Here is a 20,160-nt window from a genome sequence, read left to right as displayed (position 1 = left end):
ATCCATGCATGACCTCTGGGGTGAGGCAGTGCAATACGGCATCTCACCTCTGGTGGCGCTGTGTCACGCAATACGGCATCTCACCTCTGGTGGCGCTGTGTCACACTGAATGAAGCAAACAATCGACACATGCCCATTGCTGACAAACATTATGTTATTGATAAAAAGCTTTTAAAATAATGTGTGCAGTTCAGGTCAAAACTGAGATGCAGGCTTTTAATTTGGATTTGTAAATCTGACTCCAGAGACGTCAGATTTAAATGTGTTGTGAGGCTCATGACCTCACTGCACATCTCTGGTTCAGCAATATAACACAAAAAATGTTTGAGTCTTTAACTGACTGGTTTTTCCTGTTCAGATGAAAGACTTCAGCTCATCAGTGGGAATCCCCATGAACTGCATCTTTCCAGTGAAGAACTACAGTGAAGAAATCGACTTGAATGATGATGTTGATGCTCTGATCCTGAGCGCTCTGAGGAAAATGGTCGACTTTGGAGACGACTTCATTGAGAGGATTTAAACTGAGATGTAGAGAAAACAGTGAGGTGTGACACCATTTACTGTATATGTCTAGAACACAGATTAAGCTGCGTTATGTTATGCGGGTTCGGCCTTTTTACATTTGGAATTCAGTTTTGGACTTGAGACGTTTAACAGAAGAACTTTTCAGTCTTTTAATTTAAAACGAAATGTTTTATTTTTAAATGAACTTGGTTAGGTCAGTATAACAATGGAAGTAACTTCTGGGAGCTGATCCTCCCACTTTATATAAAATTAGGACAGACACATGGGTGTTGCAATGTGATTTAAAATCTCAATGCAAGGTAATAACAGGAGCATTTTTAATCAAATGAATAAACAGAATTTGTTTTAAATTAAACTCAAAATTGCTTACAGCTGTCCTTAAGTTTTTTTATTTTCTTAAAATGCAAAATCATTTTTAAACACTTTTGTAACATTTATTTGATCTTTTTGTTTTATCTGATGTCTTTTTCTCTGTTTTTCATGTAAAGCACCTTAAATAGCCATGAAGGCAAAGAGGCTGTACAAATATTTTACTTTGCCCTCTTTTTTTAAATATATTTTTTAATCAATTTCAGATTGAGTAAGTAGCTGCTATGCAAAATGATACAGTGAGTGTAAAGTACTTCTGGGCTTTTGGGTTGATTGGAGATAGTGTCATTTTGATGTGTTGCTTTAATTTGGTTATGTGAAGAAGCCTGGTTTTACAATTTGGCACATTTCATCGATTGTATTGCACTGCTGTAAAATAACAATAACTGTTGTTTAAAGTTTCCAGTCTTTTTTACAAACACTGAATAAAAAGACACACAGACCTTTTTCATTCATACATAATATTAAAGCAGATCAAACATCACTCAGAATTACCAAAATTATTTCTATTTGATAAATGCCACAATAATGGGGCAGAATATAGATTTATTTATTGACATCTTAAACATCTGAAGCTTACAGAATCATTACTGCTTCTTTAATCAATTAGGGGAATCCAAGATGATGATGTCATGACTTTGGAGACATCTGATAGGTTAGCTGACATGTGGATGTATTTTAAGTTCATGTCTGGCAAACACTGGTTTCTTGTTTGATTTTATGAAGTCAAAAGAAAGATATCAGGAAGAATGTGGAGCTGCTCCAGTCTGGATCATCCATGGGAACAATTTCTTGTAGGTGCTGCGTTCATCTGTTCAAACAACTATATACAAGTATAAACCTGATGGAAATGTCTAACCATCATAATGATCAGGAAGGAGACGGTGTCTTTTGGTCAGAAATGTGCAGATTCATACCAGATCAAAAGCCAAACCTTGGTGTAGATGCTGGTAACAGTGAAACATCCTCAGTAGTGACATGGGCTCTCACTCAGTGAGGGCAAACCATTACCTCAAATTAAACATTAAAACGTCAGATTGCAGTTTATACATACAAAAATAGAGGCAAAAATTGTTATTTTTGCAGCTGTAAAGTTTGGCGGTGGCAGCGTCATGCTGTGATGCTGTTTGTTTAGTTAACTCATCATAAGTTTCCAAAGCCAGGGCGTCATCATCTGGGTTTTCCCTCACTGTTTAAAGAAACAGTACTCTTTACATAAGCAAACGTCTGATTTTGAAGACATTAATAAATAAATCTGTTCAGTTTCTGTCTGTCATTAATATGGTGCTTAGCTAATAGAAATTACTTTAGTAGTTCCAACTGACCTAAACAAGACAAGCTGCTCTGATCTGACTTCAGACTGTGAGGGAAAACAGTTTACATGTCATGTTGTTTGATGTATGCAAATTTCTGGTTTCAAATATAAAGCAGCACATCATCATTATTATTGATATATTCATTTTTTCTTTTAGTGTTAATTTGCTTTATTATTTTTTTTACTTTACATTTCCACAAGCAGCACTTCCTCCAGCAATCGCTGAAAGTCTATATTAGTATAATTCAATTTCCTGCCATTCTTTGCGATGAGTTCACCAAGTACAAACAAGTCCCTGCAGAACAAAGAATAGAGAAAGTGAAAGTAAAAGATGTATTGTGGTTGTCAGAGCAGTGAATGTTATGTAGGGGTGGAGACGGATGTTTATTCATTTCACAGCAGAGCAGCAGCAACAGGATGAATCGATTTTTGAGTGAGTGCATTTAGCTTTAGATTACTTTTCTAGATATTTGTAAGAAGTGATTCATGGAAGCTTTTATCAAATACTTATGGCAAGAAAATATCAGGTTTTTTTCAGTAGATTCTTATCAAAACTTTGTTCAGACTCATTTGACCAATAAATTCTACAGAAAAAAATAGCAGTAGTTCTTATAAACTCTACTTTCTTTTTTCTTTTATAAAAGGGAGACAAGAAAATCCTGGTAAGTTAAAGAGCCAAATCCAACATTGCCTAATGCTTTATATTCTCCATCTCCTGCTTCTGATCCGGAAACTATTTAAATCGAAAGTAAACATTTTAAATGGTATTTGTGTCAGTTTGGATAAAATTTAAAAGATTGAATTGAAGTAAATATATCAGGAACAGTTTAATTAAAGTTTTTTTTTCCTGTTTTTCTCTGCTAAAGCTGAGGAGCCTGAGTCTAAAAGTAAGTTTTTGCATTTTGTTTCTGAGAATCTTCCAGTCATCTTTGCAGTATAATAATAATTCATGTTTCTGTTCAGCTCTGGATGATCCATGGAGGGAACTACGCTGGGGGTGAGTTTACGGTGAAACTCAAATCTGATCAATAACAGCCTGTTTACTGGTTTACGGGTGGGTTTAGCTGAGTTCTAGTCAGAGTTTAGGCGTTAAAAGGAAATGCACAGAGGAAGTAGATCAAGAAGGAAGTAAGTCACTCTGCTTCATGGCTTCACCTTAAAACAGAGTGAAGCTCAGACTGAAACTAAGAAACTCATCATAGATGAACCTTCATCAGGAAGAAAACGATTATCATTTGGTTAACAAATTTCTTTAGCTGAAAACAACAGGTTGTTACAGGATGGAGGGCTATAAAACAGATGAGCTGACCAGTCATAACAAAAGATTAGAATGTGATGGAGTCAAAGCTGATGCTCGCTCTTAGATAAGACCAGGTATACCGGGCACATCTCTCTCAAAAACAAACCAAAGAACTCGCTTCCTTTCATTTTTTTGAAGAGCATACCAAAGAAAAATCTATATAATGAATAAAAAGCTTCATGTTTCCTGATGAGAACCTGATAAAGCTCATGTGACTCCACCATGAAGAGGCTGGCGCTTAATGTGCACTGGAGTCTTTGTCTTCCAGGTTGATTATTGATTTTTAGGGCTTGAAATGGCCGTAGTCTGAAATGCCTTACTAATGTTCTTTACAGACTGTTCAGGCCACCAGATGCAGGTATTTTATTAATGCCCAGTTTAAAACGGGTTATTGCAGCAAATGTGTTTAATTGCATTTGGTTTTCAGGTAAATTGCACAGGTTAAAGGTAAAAAGGTGATCACAACTATTTCCAACTGGAACCTGTCAACCTCACACTCCTTCCCCACCAGAGAGGCGACATTCCACACCAAGAACCAGAGTATCAGACCGGTAAGGTCTGTGCCTTAGGCCACAACCCCTTTAGCTCCTTCCACAGCTGGTGAAAAGGACAGACCAGAAGAATCAGCAGAGTAATTGTAACATATGAAATGGCTTCAATAATACAGATCTCAGAGTCTGGAAACATCCTAAAAATAAAATGCTACAGAATGAGAATCAAACATTATTGAACAACAACATGAACCTGAGCAGGACTGAAGCAAATTGATGTGGTTGAAGAGAGAGAGAAAAATAATTTCAGTTTATCCTCTTCTTCATCAGCAAACACTGGACATGTTTGAAGAGCATACCAAAGAAATGTTCAGTTAAACAGTTGTTTAAGTGACCAACTGTGCCACTTAAACAACTTGCCTTGCAGCAAGAAGGTCCTGGGTTCGATTCCTGGCCCGGGGTCTTTCTGCATGGAGTTTGCATGTTCTCCCTGTGCGTGCGTGGGTTCTCTCTGGGTACTCCGGCTTCCTTCCACAGTCCAAAAACATGACTGTCAGGTTGATTGGTTTATCTAAATTCTCCCTAGGTGTGAGTGTGTGTGTGCATGGTTTGTCCTGTCTGTCTCTGTGTTGGACTGCTGACCAGTCCGGGGTGACCCCGCCTCGCGCCTGTTGAGCGCTGGAGATAGGCACCAGCACCCCTCGCCACCCCACTAGGGATAAGAATGTAAGATGGATGGATGGATAGGTGTGGTAGTTATTGTGCCGACTTTGGATAATATTGAACTGAAATATTTTCTCTTGCCTTATTCCTCATTAGGACAGCACTAACCAACTGATTTACTTTATGTTCTCAGAGAAAAACAGATGAATCTTCAATATGTGCAGGAATACAAACCTGAAAAAGACGACATCAGGTACCTTCGTGTCCTGCTGTACGGACCAGTTGGATCTGGAAAGTCCAGTTTCATCAACTCTGTCAGTAACGTCATTCGAGGTCGGATGACGATTCCTGCTTTGGCCAGCGCGATGACGTCTGACCAAAGCTTCACCAAAAGGGTTTGAAAACTAAGATGCTTCTGTTTATCTTCCGGATTGAAGTCAATACTGCTATAGTACTATTAAAACAGCTTTAAATAATGTTTATTAGAACCAGACTGGTTTGTCAAAACTGTAGTTTGAATACTGAATCTGTTAAGATTTCTGGGTTCATAAAATCTGTCTGTACAGACGGAGATTAGCTCTGAGCTTCTTCCTTTCTATTCGTTGGTTCTGGTTCTGAGACTTTTAATGAATCAATCTGAAAAACAGCTATGAAAGCAACAGGACTTTGTTTTTCTGGATCACCATGTTTCTTTCTGTATTTCAGTATGAGACTCATAAGTTCATTAAAGGACGAGGAAGCACAAAGACATTTTATCCTCTGGTCTTCAACGACATCATGGGACTGGAAGACGGGACCGACAGAGGAGTTCATGCTGACGACATCAAACTGGCTTTGAAAGGTCATGTGAAGGAAGGCCACAAGGTGCAGCAACTTCATGAACAAGTTGTGAAATATCTACATGAATGACTGGCTGCAGCCCCTAATTAACAGAATAAAGTTGTGTCTTTGAAATACTTTTCATGCTGTATATTTTGTTCTTTTCCAGTTCAACCCAGTTGCTCCTATATCTCAAAATGACCCAGGCTACAACCCGACTCCCTCTGCTGATGACAAAGTTCATGTCCTGGTCTGTGTGATGTCAGCCAACACTCCTCAGATGAATTCATCAGTTCTGGAGAAGATGAAGAGCATCAGAGAAGCAGCCAGTGATCTGGGTGGGTTTATAGATCTATTGCAGAATAGATCTACAGTAAAGTCTTCCAATCAATGTCTCTGGTTCCAACCTGAAGGATTTGTCATTTACTTTAAACCTTTTGAACTGATAAAAACTAAGGCTGCCAATATTTTGGGATTAATCTTAAAAGTTTAACACGTTTATATGACATAAATCATATTAATTGCATTAATTATTTTGACCTAAAAGCCTCCCTCCCGGCCTACAGAAGCTTACTTAGTTCAAAGCAGCATGTTACAAGGCGTTCAACAACACGGAGTCCAAAGGAGAGTGAACTGTTGAGCGAGGAGAGAAGACTGTTGTGGTCAGCTGCAAATTTTGCTTTAAAAACACATTTATTACAGAGGATTTGGACCTCGATGCGGCCATCCTGAATTCGACTCCCATCCTTGGTTCCTTTGCTGCATGTCTTTCCCCCACGCTCCTTTAGACTGCTGTCAAATAAAGTTTGCTAGTGCCATAAAAATAATTTAAAAACAAACAAACGCAATGTTTGTCCAATGGACATCTGGATAAGAGTAAGGCAGTATGCAGGCTGTTTTTTGCAAAGTGAGTTATCCTTATTATTTGAATAATACACTTTATGTATGATGATGTTTATTTCTTGAGATATCAAAGGCTTTCTTTTAAAAATTCCTCAGCATGTAAAGCAGGAAAACAGACATTTGGTTTGAGGCAAAAAGCATTTTTCGAAAACGCACATTTTTGCATTTCAAGCTTACAAAGTTGAGAGCATTGTGAGTTTGATTACATAATTATACCTACATTAATTTCACTTACTTTAGCCTTTCAAATTGATGAAAGCATAAATATTTTCTTCAGTGAGTCTCTTTTCCTGCAGGAATTCCTCAGATGGCCATGATGACCCACATCGATGAGGCCTGTGGTGAAATTGAGAAAGAATTGAAGAATGTCTACAAGAGCAAGTACCTGAAAAAAAAGGTGAGTTTCAGTCAGTTGGTCCAGAAAAATAACACAAAATTATTTTAGAGCATAACTGTAACTGATATTTACTGTTCAGATGAAAGACTTCAGCGCAGCAGTGGGAATCCCCATGAACTGCATCTTCCCTGTGAAGAACTACAGTGAAGAAATCGACTTGAATGATGATGTTGATGCTCTGGTCCTGAGCGCTCTGAGGAATATGATCAACTTTGGGGACGACTTCATTGAGAAGATTTAAACTGAGATAAAAAAAAAAAAACAATGAGGAGGAGCAGGTTCAGTTACATCCAATATACTGAATATATATGTAGAGTTACAGCTTCATAAAGTTATGATAGGTAAGAGGAACACATTTAGTAGAATTTGTTTTAAATCAGAACTAAAAATATATATGGTTGTGCAGTCGTGTTTATTTTCTTAAACATCTAATCTGGTCTTTTTTATATATACAAGATTCTCTCATATTTTTTCTATACTTTTTTGTGACATTTACTTTATCTTTTTGATTCATCAGTTGTTTTTTTCATGTACTTGTAAAGTACATTGTCATTTGAAGTGCTTACATGCATTATGTGTACAAAGCTGGTGCACAAATAAACCTTTTCTTTTCAATAAAACTTTTCATAAATTGCTATTCATTGTGTTACAATGTTAAACATCTCTGGACAGTCTGGTTAAATGTTATTTTGACATAAGAAGATGATTCAATCATATGCCAGAAGTTTGAATAAAACTGCCAACTTCACTTATTAATCTTGTGAATTTAATAATTTGTGCACCAGTGGATGCATTTTAATTTCACACCTGGAGAACAATGCTTTCTTGTTAGACACACAATGGGAAAGTCAAAATATACTGAATAAAAATATAAACGCCCCATGTTAAATATTGCTGTCATGTGGAGTTAACTGTAAAATAGGAAATTTGCTGACATTTTATTGTACAAAAGTAATATTTATCTTGATTTGGGTATAATTTTTAATCCAGCTTGCTGTCAGTGAGCATTACTCAGTTAATTTTTTACTCAGTCCATGGGTGGGGCATGTCCAGTGGGTGATCAGACAAAATGAGCAACAGCTGGACAATAAAAGTCACGATGAGCAAGACAAAGCTAGACAGCTAGCTAACACTTGAGTTGAAAATAATCCAGTCCTTGATAGTTTTCTTGTTTTATTTGGGAACTCTTGTTTTTTTTTTTTGTTTGTTTGTTTGTTTTGTAAAACTGTAACAAAGCACAAAAGTACACATCAACCACAGACAAGATACAGAAAACAACCAGACTACAGCAAACAGATGCTCCCAACTATCACCAGTTAGCTAACGATGTAGCTTTAAATTTTGGTTTGGAAGCATAAAACTTTTTTTATATTACTCAATACTGAAATTATAATTAATAAGATGAACTTACAATAGGGTTGCCATCTTTCAGAAATTAAAATAAGGGACCAGTCCCTATATATGTAAGGGGGGACTGCGGCGGCAGCTTGTCGGTTAGTCTGTGTTACCCAGAAAGCAGTTGGGCACAATATCACAACAACAACACCATGAGTCAAACAATGACTGGGGCAGCCTACTATATAAAGTACTCTGGGAGCAGTTTTCTATTGCTAGATATACACATTTGTAGAAAACGGAAAAAGAAATCGTGTCTCGATATCGGTTCAACACGGGTTGCTACATTTAACAGCCAACTACGGTACGGTTCCGTATTTTACGGGACGGGTGGCAACCCCAACTTACAAATAGTGTCTGACACCATTGAGTTCTGCTCGACTGATCAAATTAAATACGTGAATAATGTCCGCTAGGTCTCAGTAAGGCTTTACAGTTTAACTTACAATTTACCAAGGGAAAACTAAACAAAACAAAATGGAGTCAGCGCAGCCACCCCGAAATGTCAAATTTTGTAACAAGTCATAATGCCTCAGATGTCACAAGTTATGCGGGAGCGTGCCATTGGTTGAGGGAACAATGTATAGGCTTCAGTCCCCAGCATAGCTGTCCCACAATCAGCTTTAGGTCTTCTTCCCTCTTTGCTCTTCCAGTGACACTTTATTGTTCTTCACTCAGTAAAGATACTCACTCTACTGACAGACTGAAAATTTAAATAAGAGTAGCAATGCTTCATAATAATGCTATTTAAGAAAAATGTATGACACAGAGAGACTACTCCTAGATGTTATTTAACTAAATGTAATTTTGTAAATGTAGCTGGTTACGACCTACCTCTGTTAAAAAGTGAAAGTAAACAGAGCAGAGGCTTTTTTTAAGAGATAACAATGTTGCTGTTGATTCACTTTGCAGCAGAGCAGCATGGATCAACAGCATGCTAGTCGTTTTTCTCGTTTCAGAGAACATTTCCGTGAGTGAATTTTACTTTAGATAACTTTTCTAGATATTTCCCAAAATTAATTCACAATAGCTTTGATAAAATATTTAATATGAACAGAAAGCAGCAGATTCTTTCATCAGATTGTTATTAAAGTTTCTGTTTTAATCGTATTTGAAGAATTTTCTCACCAGTAAATCTTGTAGAAAAATCCTGCTGCATTCTTTAAGAACAGCTTCATATGTTACTCTATTTTCTCCGTAGGTAGACACATACATTATGTGGAGGATTCTGGTAAGTTAAAGTGTCAAACTCAACACAAATTTACCATCTCCTCTTCCTGATGCTGAAACTGTGTTAAAGGGAAAACAAAAATTGTGTTTGTGTGAGTCTAAAAAACACTTTGAGTACAAGCATTACAAGTTTCTTCTTGAAACTCGTAATGCTTCTTGAAGCATTAAACATTTGTGACTTGATTGAAGAAAGTCCGTCAGGAACTTGTTTAATTGATTTTTTTTCCTTTTTGTTTTTCTCTGCTAAAGCTGAGGTAGCCGAGTCTCCAAGTGAGTGATTACATTTTGGTTTTGAAAATGTCCCAATCATCGCTGCAGAATAATAATTTATGTTTCTGTTCAGCTCTGGATGAACCGTGGAGGGAATTACCCTGGGGGTGAGTTTATGGTGAAACTGTCGCATCTGGTCAATAAAAGCCTGTTTACTGCGGCTCGGTTGTTTGTCATTCTGCTGAAAGGTAAAACTGGGGCTTCAGATCTCACTGGATAAAGCTTTGAAACAGAGTTTGGGTTGAGAGTTAACAGTAACTGAAAGAACAAAGTGGAGCAGGAACCAGACGTTAGTGTGGATTGAAGTCGAGTCTGAAACAAAAAGATGATCATCATACATGAACCATCATCACAGGAGGAACAGTTCGAGTAACTTGGTGAACAAATTTCACAAGAAGTTCTTATTTGATGTAGGGATATAAAACAAGTGGGTAGAACACTGATAACAGGACATAAAAATGCAGAGGGGTCGAAGCTCACCATCATTCTGAGAGAAAAGCAGAAGAACAAACGAGTTATGAGACGGAGCCATGGTTATAATGTTTATTAGTTTTGGCAGGTGGTTGGCTGGGTGTGTGTTGGTGAACTGGGGTGTTGATTCGTTTGGAAAGGATGGGGCGGCATGTTTGGCCTGCAGTCGCAGTCGGGTGGGTGGAGCAGTGGAGTTCACATCCGCCTAGATGTTTCTCTGCTTCAGCACACCTGACTCCAATATGAGCTCATTAGAAAAGCTCTGCAGAGCTCGACTGCATCCTAGTGAGGCAGTTTCACCATCTAATTCAGGCGTATAGGAGAAGAGACATCTAAAGGTTTACCCTGGAGGAATGAAGCTTAAGACCACTGCTTTAAAACTTCCCCCTTTGTTCTCACTTTCTTTTCCATCTCAGTGTTATTCACATTTGAAATAAACTCAAATTAATTTCTAATGCATTTACATATATATCAAGTGGAGTATCAGTGAAAGTCATAATGGTTCGCTAATGAAAGTCTGTTGGGCCTCGTCTGTCAGGCACTTGGATAAGCAGTGGAGTCCCATACTGATGAACAAGACACTTTGAAATAAAAATGACCTGAAGTGTGTTTTTATTTATCTTTTAGTTTTTCAGATGATCTCGGATTCTGAGCACATTGGATTGAATATTTCCTGTTATGTCTTTTTTCAGAATGACCAAACTAACTGATTTATTTATGTTCTCAGAGAAAAACAGAAGGATCTTCAGTATGTGCAGGAATACAAACCTGAAAAAGATGGAATCAGGTACCTACGAGTCCTCCTGGATGGACCCGTTGGAGCTGGAAAGTCCAGTTTCATCAACTCTGTGGGTAACGTCCTCAGAGGACGTATTACAATTCCTGCTTTGGCCAGCGCGACCACGTCCGATCAAAGCTTCACCAGAAAGGTTTTCTGTTCATCTTCCAGAACTGACTTTAATGGGCCATCAAAAAATGACTGCATCAGCAAAACGAAGTTTCCCTTGTTGAACATGTTTGTTTTTTCTTGCTGTGTTTCAGTACGAGACTCATAAGTTCATTAAAGGACGAGGAAGCACAAAGACATTTTACCCTCTGGTCTTCAACGACATCATGGGACTNGATTCTTTCATCAGATACATCTTCTGCTCCTGATGCTCAAACTGATTTCAAGAAAAAGTAAAGAATTTAGATGTTGTGTCAGTTTGGAGAAGATAACACTTTGCTCTTTTATTTTGTGAATTTGTGACTGATTTGATTGAAAATACGTTTTCAGGGCCAGTTTAATTCTATTTTTTTTTTACTCTTTTATCTTAGATAAACAGAATGTGGCTGAGTCTCCTGGTGAGTGATTATTTTGATTTTGAAAATGTTTCAGCCAGTCATCTTTGCAGAGTAATAATTAATGTTTCTGTTCAGTTTTGGATGAACCACGGAGGGAACTACACTGGGGGTGAGTTTTTACACTCACAGCTGATCAATAAGACCCTGTTCACTGCTGTTGAGTTGTTTGTCATTCTGCTGAAATGTATAAATTACATCTTTAGAGCTAATTGGACAAAGAAAAAGCTCAGAAGATGATTTAAATGACCTCTTTCTGGGCGGTTCTGCTGAGTTTAGATGGGGTCTGGTCATAGTTAGACAGGAAACAGAGGAAGAAGACAAAACCACAATTGTGATCACAATGATGAACATTGTGATTACAACATTAGACTAGTTTTAATAAACAATGGTTAAAATTTAAAATGGTTAATATAATATTTTACAAATATTACCCAGCATATAATTTTGGAAAGATTCAACAAACAGCCTATAGATAAATTCTACAAAAAAAAAACAACAACAACACTGTAACAAAACATGTACCTTAGATATTATGTTCATTAAAATACAATCACAGAATTTCCTCCAATGATTATAGAATGAATAAGTTTTGACACGAGCTATAATAAATGGTACACTGAGCTATTTACTGGCATGAATTATGTCTATTGGTGTAAAAAACATTTTAAAAATAACCCAAAACATAAATCCTTAACTCATACAGTACAAGATCCTCCACAGACATTGCAGGACAAAAGACAGTCCAAATGGGTTTTTCACAAACTAACTTGTCACAACTGCATGTGAGATTTACCTGATGAGTAAATCTGATTTACTCATCAGGTAAATGATGAGTAAATCATTTACCTGATGAGTAAATCAGGTGATGTGCTCATCTGTTTTAGATGAGCAGTGCTCCTTTGCACTGCTCATCTAAAACACATGGAGTAGCAAAAGGTCAATCACAGTATAGTTTAGCCGATAGTTTATCAGTAAAATAAAAGCTAAGTCTTTAAATCATAGTGAACTTTTGCCATGATTTGGGTTTGATGGTGGTGAAGACAGATGTGGTTGGACCCGGTTTAAGATGCAAATGATGGTTTTTAATGAACAAACGATTCAGCGCAGATGAGCAGCAGCAGAAGGTCTGAGTCTGGTAGCAACTGGTAAATTATTACGGCAACTGACACAAGACTAATGTCAGTGGACGGTAGGTGAGGACCTGACGAGGAAACACAGACACAGGTGGGATTAAATACACAAGGGAGTAATCAGGGAAACAGGACATGGCTGAGATTAATCCAGGGGTAGACAAGACGACACAGGAAATAAACTGACTAGAAAACAAACACAGAAGCCTAAGTCCTTAAGATTTTTTTTTTAAGAATTATTCTTAATCTAATTGAGTTAAAGGGTGTTTGGTACTTCTGTGCTTTGGTTCAGACTGGGTTTAAATCCTATTGGACTTAATATTTTCTGTTGTGTGTACCTCGTTTTAGGACAAAACTAACTGATTTATTTATGTTCTCAGAGAAAACCAGATGAACCTTAAATATGTGCAAAAATACAAACCTGAACAAGATGATATCAGGTACCTACGAGTCCTGCTGTATGGACCCGTTGGAGCTGGAAAGTCCAGTTTCATCAACTCTGTCAGTAACGTCCTCAGAGGACGGATGACGATTCCTGCTTTGGCCAGCGCGATGACGTCTGATAAAAGCTTCACTAAAAAGGTTTAAAAATTAAGATGCTTCAGTTTCTCAAAATTCTTGCATCGGGTACAGACAACATTTTTTGTTTCTTCCTGTGTTTCAGTATGAGACTCATAAGTTCATTAAAGGACGAGGAAGCACAAAGACATTTTATCCTCTGGTCTTCAACGACATCATGGGACTGGAAGACGGGACCAACAGAGGAGTTCATGCTGACGACATCAAGCTGGCTTTGAGAGGTCATGTGAAGGAAGGCCACAAGGTGAGCAACTGTTCTGAAGTAGTGAAATATTTACACAAATGAATGTACTGTTAATTTAAAAATCACAGTTGTGAAATAATTTTTATTCTGTATCTTTTGTTCTTTTCCAGTTCAACCCAGTTGCTCCTCTAACTCAGGATGACCCAGGCTACAACCCGACTCCCTCTGCTGATGACAAAGTTCATGTACTGGTCTGTGTGATGTCAGCCAACACTCCTCAGATGAATTCATCAGTTCTGGAGAAGATGAAGAGCATCAGAGAAACAGCCAGTGATCTGGGTGAGTTTACAGAGAACAATCTTATTGAAGATGTATTCACACCTGACACATGTGATCCACTTTAAACGGACCAGAGATTGTTTCCCCCATTGGTCTGGACCTTATGTTCCAGTATGAATACACTCATGCAAATCCTTTGCGGACCAAACAACCAGACGAAGACCCTCTTTTAGAGGTGGTCTCAGTCCGCTTCCAAACTAATTTTTGCACTGTTCGCTTCTGGCATGAATCAGACTGACCTTGATGCAAACCAACCACAAGAACAGTTCATCTTTTTGGACTACATGAGCCATCGTTGCTGACTATCATTGTAAAAATATGTCCTTCAGTGTTGCTAACGTCGTACCTGATCCACCATTTTCTGCTTAGCAATGCTGCTGCTAGCATTTTGTTGGCCAGAGCAGGTAGAGCATCTTGTCTCATTCAGCTTGCAACATGACTTTCCAAAATTACAAATATTGTTGAAAGAGATGCTCTTAACATTCAAAATGGTATTGCAGTTAGAGTATCAGCACAAATGCAGTTGGCATTACTTCCATCTTTGTTTTTTTCCAGTCTGTGATCTGTTCCACCCCTGTTATTTCTGTGGAATGAAAGTATTGTCACTCTCATGGCTTTGTTTTCAATTTATAGTCCACTTGCAAAAAGCACAATGTGAGAACAAACTGCATTAAAAGAAAAACATAAAGTCTGCTTTTGGTCCAAACCAAACAAATCGACCAGAGGACTTTCCTGGTGTGGATACACCTCTTAACAGAGCAGATCCATAACAAGATCCATCATCAGTGTGTCTGGTTCCAACCTGACGGGAACTTTATCTCCACTCATTGAAACTTTCTTTGACCTTTAGTATAATAATTATTTTACTTGAGAGAGTTTATTTTCCTGCAGGAATTCCTCAAATGGCCGTGATGACCCACATTGATGAAGCCTGCGGTGAAACTGAGAGAGGCTTGAGGAACGTCTACAAGAGCAAGTACCTGAGAAAAAAGGTGAGTTTCAGTCATTTTGTTCAGAAATAACACAAAAGATGTTATAGACTGTAACTAACTGTTTTTTATTTTTCAGATGAAAGACTTCAGCGCCGCAGTGGGAATCCCCATGAACTGCATCTTCCCTGTGAAGAACTACAGTGAAGAAATCGACATGAATGATGATGTTGATGCTCTGATCCTAAGCGCTCTGAGGAAAATGGTCGACTTTGGAGACGACTTTATTGAGAAGATTTAAACTGAGAACTTTAATTTTAGTATCCAGTTTTGGATACCAAAAAGGCAAAAAGATTACAACATTTCACTGTGTAAGCATTGGTTTTATTAACTTATTCTATCCATTCTGAAGAGGTCACTGATCTCTATAGCAGGTCAAGAGAACAGTGCAGAGTAAAACTGGAAGCAGCTCCTAATGTATTGTGAAATTAGGACAGAGAACATTTTGGACGGTGTTGCAGTATAATGTATACATAATTGCAATGGCAGATAACAGGATAATATTTAGTCTTTTGAATGAAAAGAATTTGCTTTAAAACTCACAAAATGACCGGTTTACTGCCATTGTGGTTGACCAGGATCAGATAATCTTAGCTTTCTTTAATGTAGATGTCAGTAAGATTGTCAAAACAATGCTGGTGATTTTATTTTATTCTTTAACAATGTCATGCAAGCATTTCTTATTCCTGACTGAAACAGACCCATGTCGAAACAGTAATCAGATTTTTCACATCTGCTTTTCACGCCAAGAACTTTAAATGGACCTGTGTAAGAAAGGTGCAGAAATGGTAGAGGAATAAAATTATGTTAATTGTTATTAATTATGTTGGTTGACTGTTTTTGCACTGAGGCATGTTTTTATCAAAAGGAAATACACTGTGTCAAATGTACTGGGTCACTCTGACCTAGAAGTCAGGAATGAATTCAGATTTAGAGAGAAATGGAAATATCAATGGCTAACCTGGTGTAAACATATATCTAGTCAAATCCTGAAAGGTCCCAGCTGGACAGTTCCAGGAAACTCTAATCAGACTGCAGCAGAACGTGAGCCGAGTGATCTGCATCAACCAAAGAACAAACTGGCCTGGTTGACAAGCCTACATACACATACACCCCTGAAAGCAGGTAGTATAAATACTCCTTGGTTTCATAGATTCAAGGTGCTGCTATGAAATTATGTGAGAATATGTGAATTGTGTAATGCAGGTGTGCTCAGGACCCTCCAACTTTGGCCCAAATAAAGCAAACAAAAATGGAGTCTGATGTGATTATTTGTTTTGTTATTAGCCACTTTTCACTCCCCATCATAATGTACTTGCTTTGCCTCTCATCAATATTTCACTGTGTAAGTAGTTGCTATGAAATATGATACAATGTTAAGCATTTCTGGGATATTTGACTGATTGGAGATGGTGTAATTTTGATGCAAGAAGAAGATGATACAATGTTCAACCAGATGTCTCAATGAACTCCATTAATCTCAATTTGTAATCTTCTCAGTAATCCCTGGTTTACTCATTAGTTGGAAGCAACACATACAAACTATTGCTGTCTAAACAACGCAGCGCTGATATAATGTGTGTGCTGCTGAAGGGAATGACTGACCAGTGAGGAACGATTCAAACCTCCTTCAAGGCAGGAGAAAGTGCTTGAGGTTTAAAGAGTCGAGACAACGAGAGGAAAAGTGTGTTGGGAACAAGTTACTGCTTGGTTGAGTGAAACCTTTTGTACAAGTTAGAGACACTGTGCATAAGATCCAGATAAACAGTTTGAGGCTTAAATGTGACAAACACATTTAATATATGTGGAAAAAAAACAAAAAAACAATTGCAACTATGTCTAATTTTGAGAAATATAAAAGCAAGATTCAACTACAGACAGCACTAAACAACCCAGGTTGGCAAAGTGACAAAACATTTTGCTTTACAGATGTTCTTCTCCACAGACAACCTCAGTCTTGCCCAAATGCAAGACCAACAAGTCTAATAAAAGTCTAATTAACTGATCAGGCTTTATGATATCATCAGTTAATTAGACTTCTTGGCCTTGTGTATTTGGGCAAGACTGAGGTTGCCTCAGGTTGTCTGCACCAAGTGACATCATAGTAAACAGCTCTGAGTTTGCTGTTTGTCTACTGCAGGGTCTCTCCATCCCCAGCCAGTACCTCCCTGCACTGAACATGTGACTTATAATAAACCCTGCAGCTCATCTGAAGCAGCAGCAGATACTTTCACTCTATATATACAGAGCTTCTATATATATAGAAGCTCTGTTTTATCAGGCTTCATGATAAAAATTATAAAAATGATCATAAAGCTTGATAAAACCGATTAATTAATTAGTCTTGTATTTACAGTCTTACCCTCAGTCTTTGGACAAGACTGAGGTTGTCTGTGGACATTCTGGTCGGCAATATGTGAAAATGGTTACATTTGAACAATAAAATGATGATCCTGAAACTCTTTATCCCTGCAGAACAGACAAAACAGAAAGTGAAAATGATTTATCAGAAATCACGTGGTTCATCAGGGCAGCAGAAGTGATTTAAGGGAGGAGAAGGTTGCTGCTGGTTCATTTTGCAGCAGAGCAGCAACAACAGCAGGATGGCTCGACAAAATGAAAAATTATTTAATCAAAGACTAAGTAAGTGTATTTCACTTCTGATGACTTTTCAAGATATTTGTATGAATTGAATCAGGTTCAGAAAATAGTGCAAAAAAAATCTGCATGATTCTTTATGAACCGCCCATTTACTCTGCAATGACCATCATAAGTTTTTACTTTACTTTCTTTTATCTTTTTTAAAAGGGGAATGGCTTGGGGTCGCAGCATATTCTGGTAAGTTAAAGAGTCAAATCCAATGCTATCTAATGCATCACATTCACTGCCTTCAGGATTTTAAAATGTTATTTGTGTTTTAATACATTTGGAAAGACTAACTTGATCAAAGAAAATCACTCAGCTACAGCTTAATCATAATTTCTCTTCTGTTTTTTTTCTCTAAAGCTCATGTGGCTCAGTTTCCAAGTGAGTGATTGTAAAATCATAATTTCATTTGGTCAACATGGAAAATTGACTTGAAAAACATCTTTCAGGAACAGTTTAATATTCTTTTGTTGTTGCTTTCTGAAGCTGAAGAGGCTGAGTCTCCAAGTGAGTGATTACATAAAGTTTCTGAAATCTTCCAGTCGTCTTTGCAGAATAATAATTTATGTTTCTGTCCAGCTCTGGATGAACCGTGGAGGGAACTACGCTGGGGGTGAGTTTACAGTAAAACTGTCACGTCTGATTAATAACAACCTGTTTACTGCTGCTGGGTTGTTTGAGGCTCTGCTGAAATGTAAAGTTGCAGCTTCAGATCTCTGTAGAAAAATAAAAAAACACAGAAGCTTCAGGTGGGCTTTGTGTGGGACGTTCTGCTTATTGTGATCACAGCTGCTTGACACAAAGGGTTTGTGATTTAACAGGAAATGGAGGAAGTCGGTGGAACATGAAGGAAACTGCAGGGACTGTACAATAAAGTGTTGAGCTGAAAATGAAACAATTGAATCAAAAAAATGACTGTTGGGAAAATCATCAATACACAGGAGGAACAGTTTAAATAAATGTAGTTATTTTTTTTTAACTGAAAAGGCTTTGCTACAAGATGGAGGACAATAAAACAGACCAGCTGACCACTGATAACAGAAGATAAGAATGTGGTGCAATCAAAGCTCAGCTTTGCTCTTAGATAAGAGCAGGAGTACAGGGATAATGAAGAGCAAAAATGATTATGAAGTGAGAGACATTCATGATTAAAATGCTCATGACTGGGTTGGGACAAGTCTAATATGTAATGAATAAACTTAAAGGGGCAGTGTTGTGTTTTCCAGACACATAATACCATTTTATAGCATAATCAAGTAAGTACATTACTTTCAGTTGTTATAAAAATGTTATAACAATGTCATATCAAATATGAATTGAAAGAAATTTAACCTCCTGATTTAAGAGATAGATGCCCTTGAAACTGGGCATCTATCTCTTTAAAAACTCCTGCTCTTTCAGGAAGTCATCAGTATATCGCTCCTCTATTAACCATTTAGCAACATTCCTACCAGCACTGCACTGAGAAGTAACTCACATCATGAGCTCAGTAAATGTGCAGTTGTTTGCTAATTGTTGCTGGCTAGTTTGGAGGAGCTGAGCAGGAGAGCTGCTCTGTGAGTTTCATCCTTGAACGCAGCACTAAATCCACCCAGATGTTTTACACAGCTGAATGGTTGCTATGGGAAATTAAAGGATTTCACCGACATTCATGAAAAAAATCAAGGCAACACTCCAGACATGTTTTTGATGAGGGAGTTACATTATAATGTGGTGTGAAGCTGAAAAATGTTGAATTTACATGATATTGCCCCTTTAAAATGATTAATAAAATCATCAGTGACTTGTGTATAAGAGACAATAGTGACATAGAATCAACATCAAATTTCTCTGAGAATCCAATGAAAAGAGCTTTATACAATTCTTCTACTTGAATAGCATTACAAACAAATTACGGGATTAGTCCAACAAATTTGTCTGAAATGCAAGTGGTTTTTAAATACCTCAGGCTGGCAAATGCAGAGTTTTAATTCCTGGTTAATTTTTTTTTTTTAATGATTTTTGTGAATAAAAATCTTTAAATTGAGGTAATTTCTTTTCTTGAGTTCTTCTGCTGGTCTCTGAATCTAACTGGGTTGGGATCCTGTTGGATTATTTTATGCATTTTGTTCATCTTGGGACGGAACTAACTGATTTACTTTACATTCTCAGAGAAAAACAGAAGAACCTTAAATATGTGCAGGAATACAAACCTGAACAAGATGACATCAGGTACCTACGAGTCCTGCTATACGGACCAGTTGGAGCTGGAAAGTCCAGTTTCATCAACTCTGTCAGTAACGTCCTCAGAGGACGGATGACGATTCCTGCTTTGGCCAGCGCGACCACGTCCGATCAAAGCTTCACTAAAAAGGTTTGAAAACTAACAGATTTCTGTTTATATTCCAGTACTGACTTTAATAGACCAACCAGAAAATAACTGCTTCAGCAACAAGAGTTTTCTCTGGATCAAAATTATGTTCTTTTGTGATTTAGTATGAGACTCATAAGTTCAATAAAGGACGAGGAAGCACAAAGACATTTTACCCTCTGGTCTTCAATGACATCATGGGACTGGAAGACGGGACCAACAGGGGAGTTCATGCTGACGACATCAAACTGGCTTTGAGAGGACATGTGAAGGAAGATTACAAGGTGCAACAACTGCATGAACAAGTCATAAAAAGTGAATGAATGGATGTAGCCCTAATTTAAAGACCAGAGTTGTGTCCATTTGAAATAATTTTCATTCTGTATCTTTTACTCTTTTCCAGTTCAACCCAGTTGCTCCTCTAACTCAGGATGACGCAGGCTACAACCCG

At 37.6% G+C, this 20,160-nt stretch overlaps 3 protein-coding genes across 3 annotated transcripts in view; all 3 read left to right on the top strand.

The window, feature by feature from the left end:
- The first annotated feature begins 2,464 nt into the window (after positions 1 to 2,464).
- On the top strand, positions 2,465 to 7,530 carry LOC106942646 (interferon-induced protein 44-like). The gene is made up of 9 exons (XM_015025975.1): positions 2,465 to 2,642; positions 2,854 to 2,871; positions 3,076 to 3,096; positions 3,173 to 3,206; positions 4,857 to 5,058; positions 5,369 to 5,527; positions 5,652 to 5,820; positions 6,682 to 6,782; positions 6,862 to 7,530. The coding sequence occupies exons 1-9, from the start codon at positions 2,567 to 2,569 to the stop codon at positions 7,021 to 7,023; spliced, it is 942 nt and encodes a 313-aa protein (XP_014881461.1). The 5' UTR covers positions 2,465 to 2,566; the 3' UTR covers positions 7,024 to 7,530.
- A 1,569-nt stretch (positions 7,531 to 9,099) lies between these two features.
- On the top strand, positions 9,100 to 15,970 carry LOC106942647 (interferon-induced protein 44-like). Its single transcript, XM_015025976.1, has 10 exons — positions 9,100 to 9,147; positions 9,379 to 9,408; positions 9,657 to 9,677; positions 9,751 to 9,784; positions 10,876 to 10,935; positions 13,063 to 13,204; positions 13,287 to 13,445; positions 13,556 to 13,724; positions 14,616 to 14,716; positions 14,793 to 15,970. Exons 6-10 carry the CDS (start codon positions 13,148 to 13,150, stop codon positions 14,952 to 14,954), a joined length of 648 nt encoding a protein of 215 aa, XP_014881462.1. The 5' UTR covers positions 9,100 to 9,147; positions 9,379 to 9,408; positions 9,657 to 9,677; positions 9,751 to 9,784; positions 10,876 to 10,935; positions 13,063 to 13,147; the 3' UTR covers positions 14,955 to 15,970.
- Positions 15,971 to 17,301: 1,331 nt separating this feature from the next.
- LOC106942645 (interferon-induced protein 44-like) overlaps positions 17,302 to 20,160 on the top strand; it is a gene marked incomplete at its 3' end in the record, with an annotated part of 6,238 nt that continues 3,379 nt past the window's right edge. Inside the window, exons 1-7 of the mRNA XM_015025974.1 lie at positions 17,302 to 17,356; positions 17,522 to 17,551; positions 17,720 to 17,740; positions 17,846 to 17,866; positions 17,939 to 17,972; positions 19,511 to 19,712; positions 19,835 to 19,993. Of these exons, the coding sequence (XP_014881460.1) occupies positions 17,317 to 17,356; positions 17,522 to 17,551; positions 17,720 to 17,740; positions 17,846 to 17,866; positions 17,939 to 17,972; positions 19,511 to 19,712; positions 19,835 to 19,993 (507 nt within the window). The remainder of the gene's footprint in view (positions 17,357 to 17,521; positions 17,552 to 17,719; positions 17,741 to 17,845; positions 17,867 to 17,938; positions 17,973 to 19,510; positions 19,713 to 19,834; positions 19,994 to 20,160) is intronic.

This window comes from Poecilia latipinna, unplaced genomic scaffold (genome assembly GCF_001443285.1).
Source record: "Poecilia latipinna isolate Pla-1442-1.1 unplaced genomic scaffold, P_latipinna-1.0 Scaffold4444, whole genome shotgun sequence".
Classification (NCBI taxonomy): domain Eukaryota; kingdom Metazoa; phylum Chordata; class Actinopteri; order Cyprinodontiformes; family Poeciliidae; genus Poecilia; species Poecilia latipinna.
The sequence above is the reverse complement of the archived record's forward strand: the minus strand, read 5'-3'. Positions and strand labels throughout refer to the sequence as shown.

What these genes read in the sequence shown, in the direction of transcription:
- LOC106942646 (XM_015025975.1), top strand. Translation starts at nt 2,567, where the DNA reads ATGTTATGTAGGGGTGGAGACGGATGTTTATTCATTTCACAGCAGAGC. An exon ending in TGAGGAGCCTGAGTCTAAAA is followed by an intron (nt 3,097 to 3,172) that starts GTAAGTTTTTGC and finishes GTTTCTGTTCAG; the next exon opens with CTCTGGATGATCCATGGAGG. An exon ending in AGAAGCAGCCAGTGATCTGG is followed by an intron (nt 5,821 to 6,681) that starts GTGGGTTTATAG and finishes CTTTTCCTGCAG; the next exon opens with GAATTCCTCAGATGGCCATG.
- LOC106942647 (XM_015025976.1), top strand. Translation starts at nt 13,148, where the DNA reads ATGACGATTCCTGCTTTGGCCAGCGCGATGACGTCTGATAAAAGCTTC. An exon ending in ATAAAAGCTTCACTAAAAAG is followed by an intron (nt 13,205 to 13,286) that starts GTTTAAAAATTA and finishes CCTGTGTTTCAG; the next exon opens with TATGAGACTCATAAGTTCAT. An exon ending in AGAAACAGCCAGTGATCTGG is followed by an intron (nt 13,725 to 14,615) that starts GTGAGTTTACAG and finishes ATTTTCCTGCAG; the next exon opens with GAATTCCTCAAATGGCCGTG.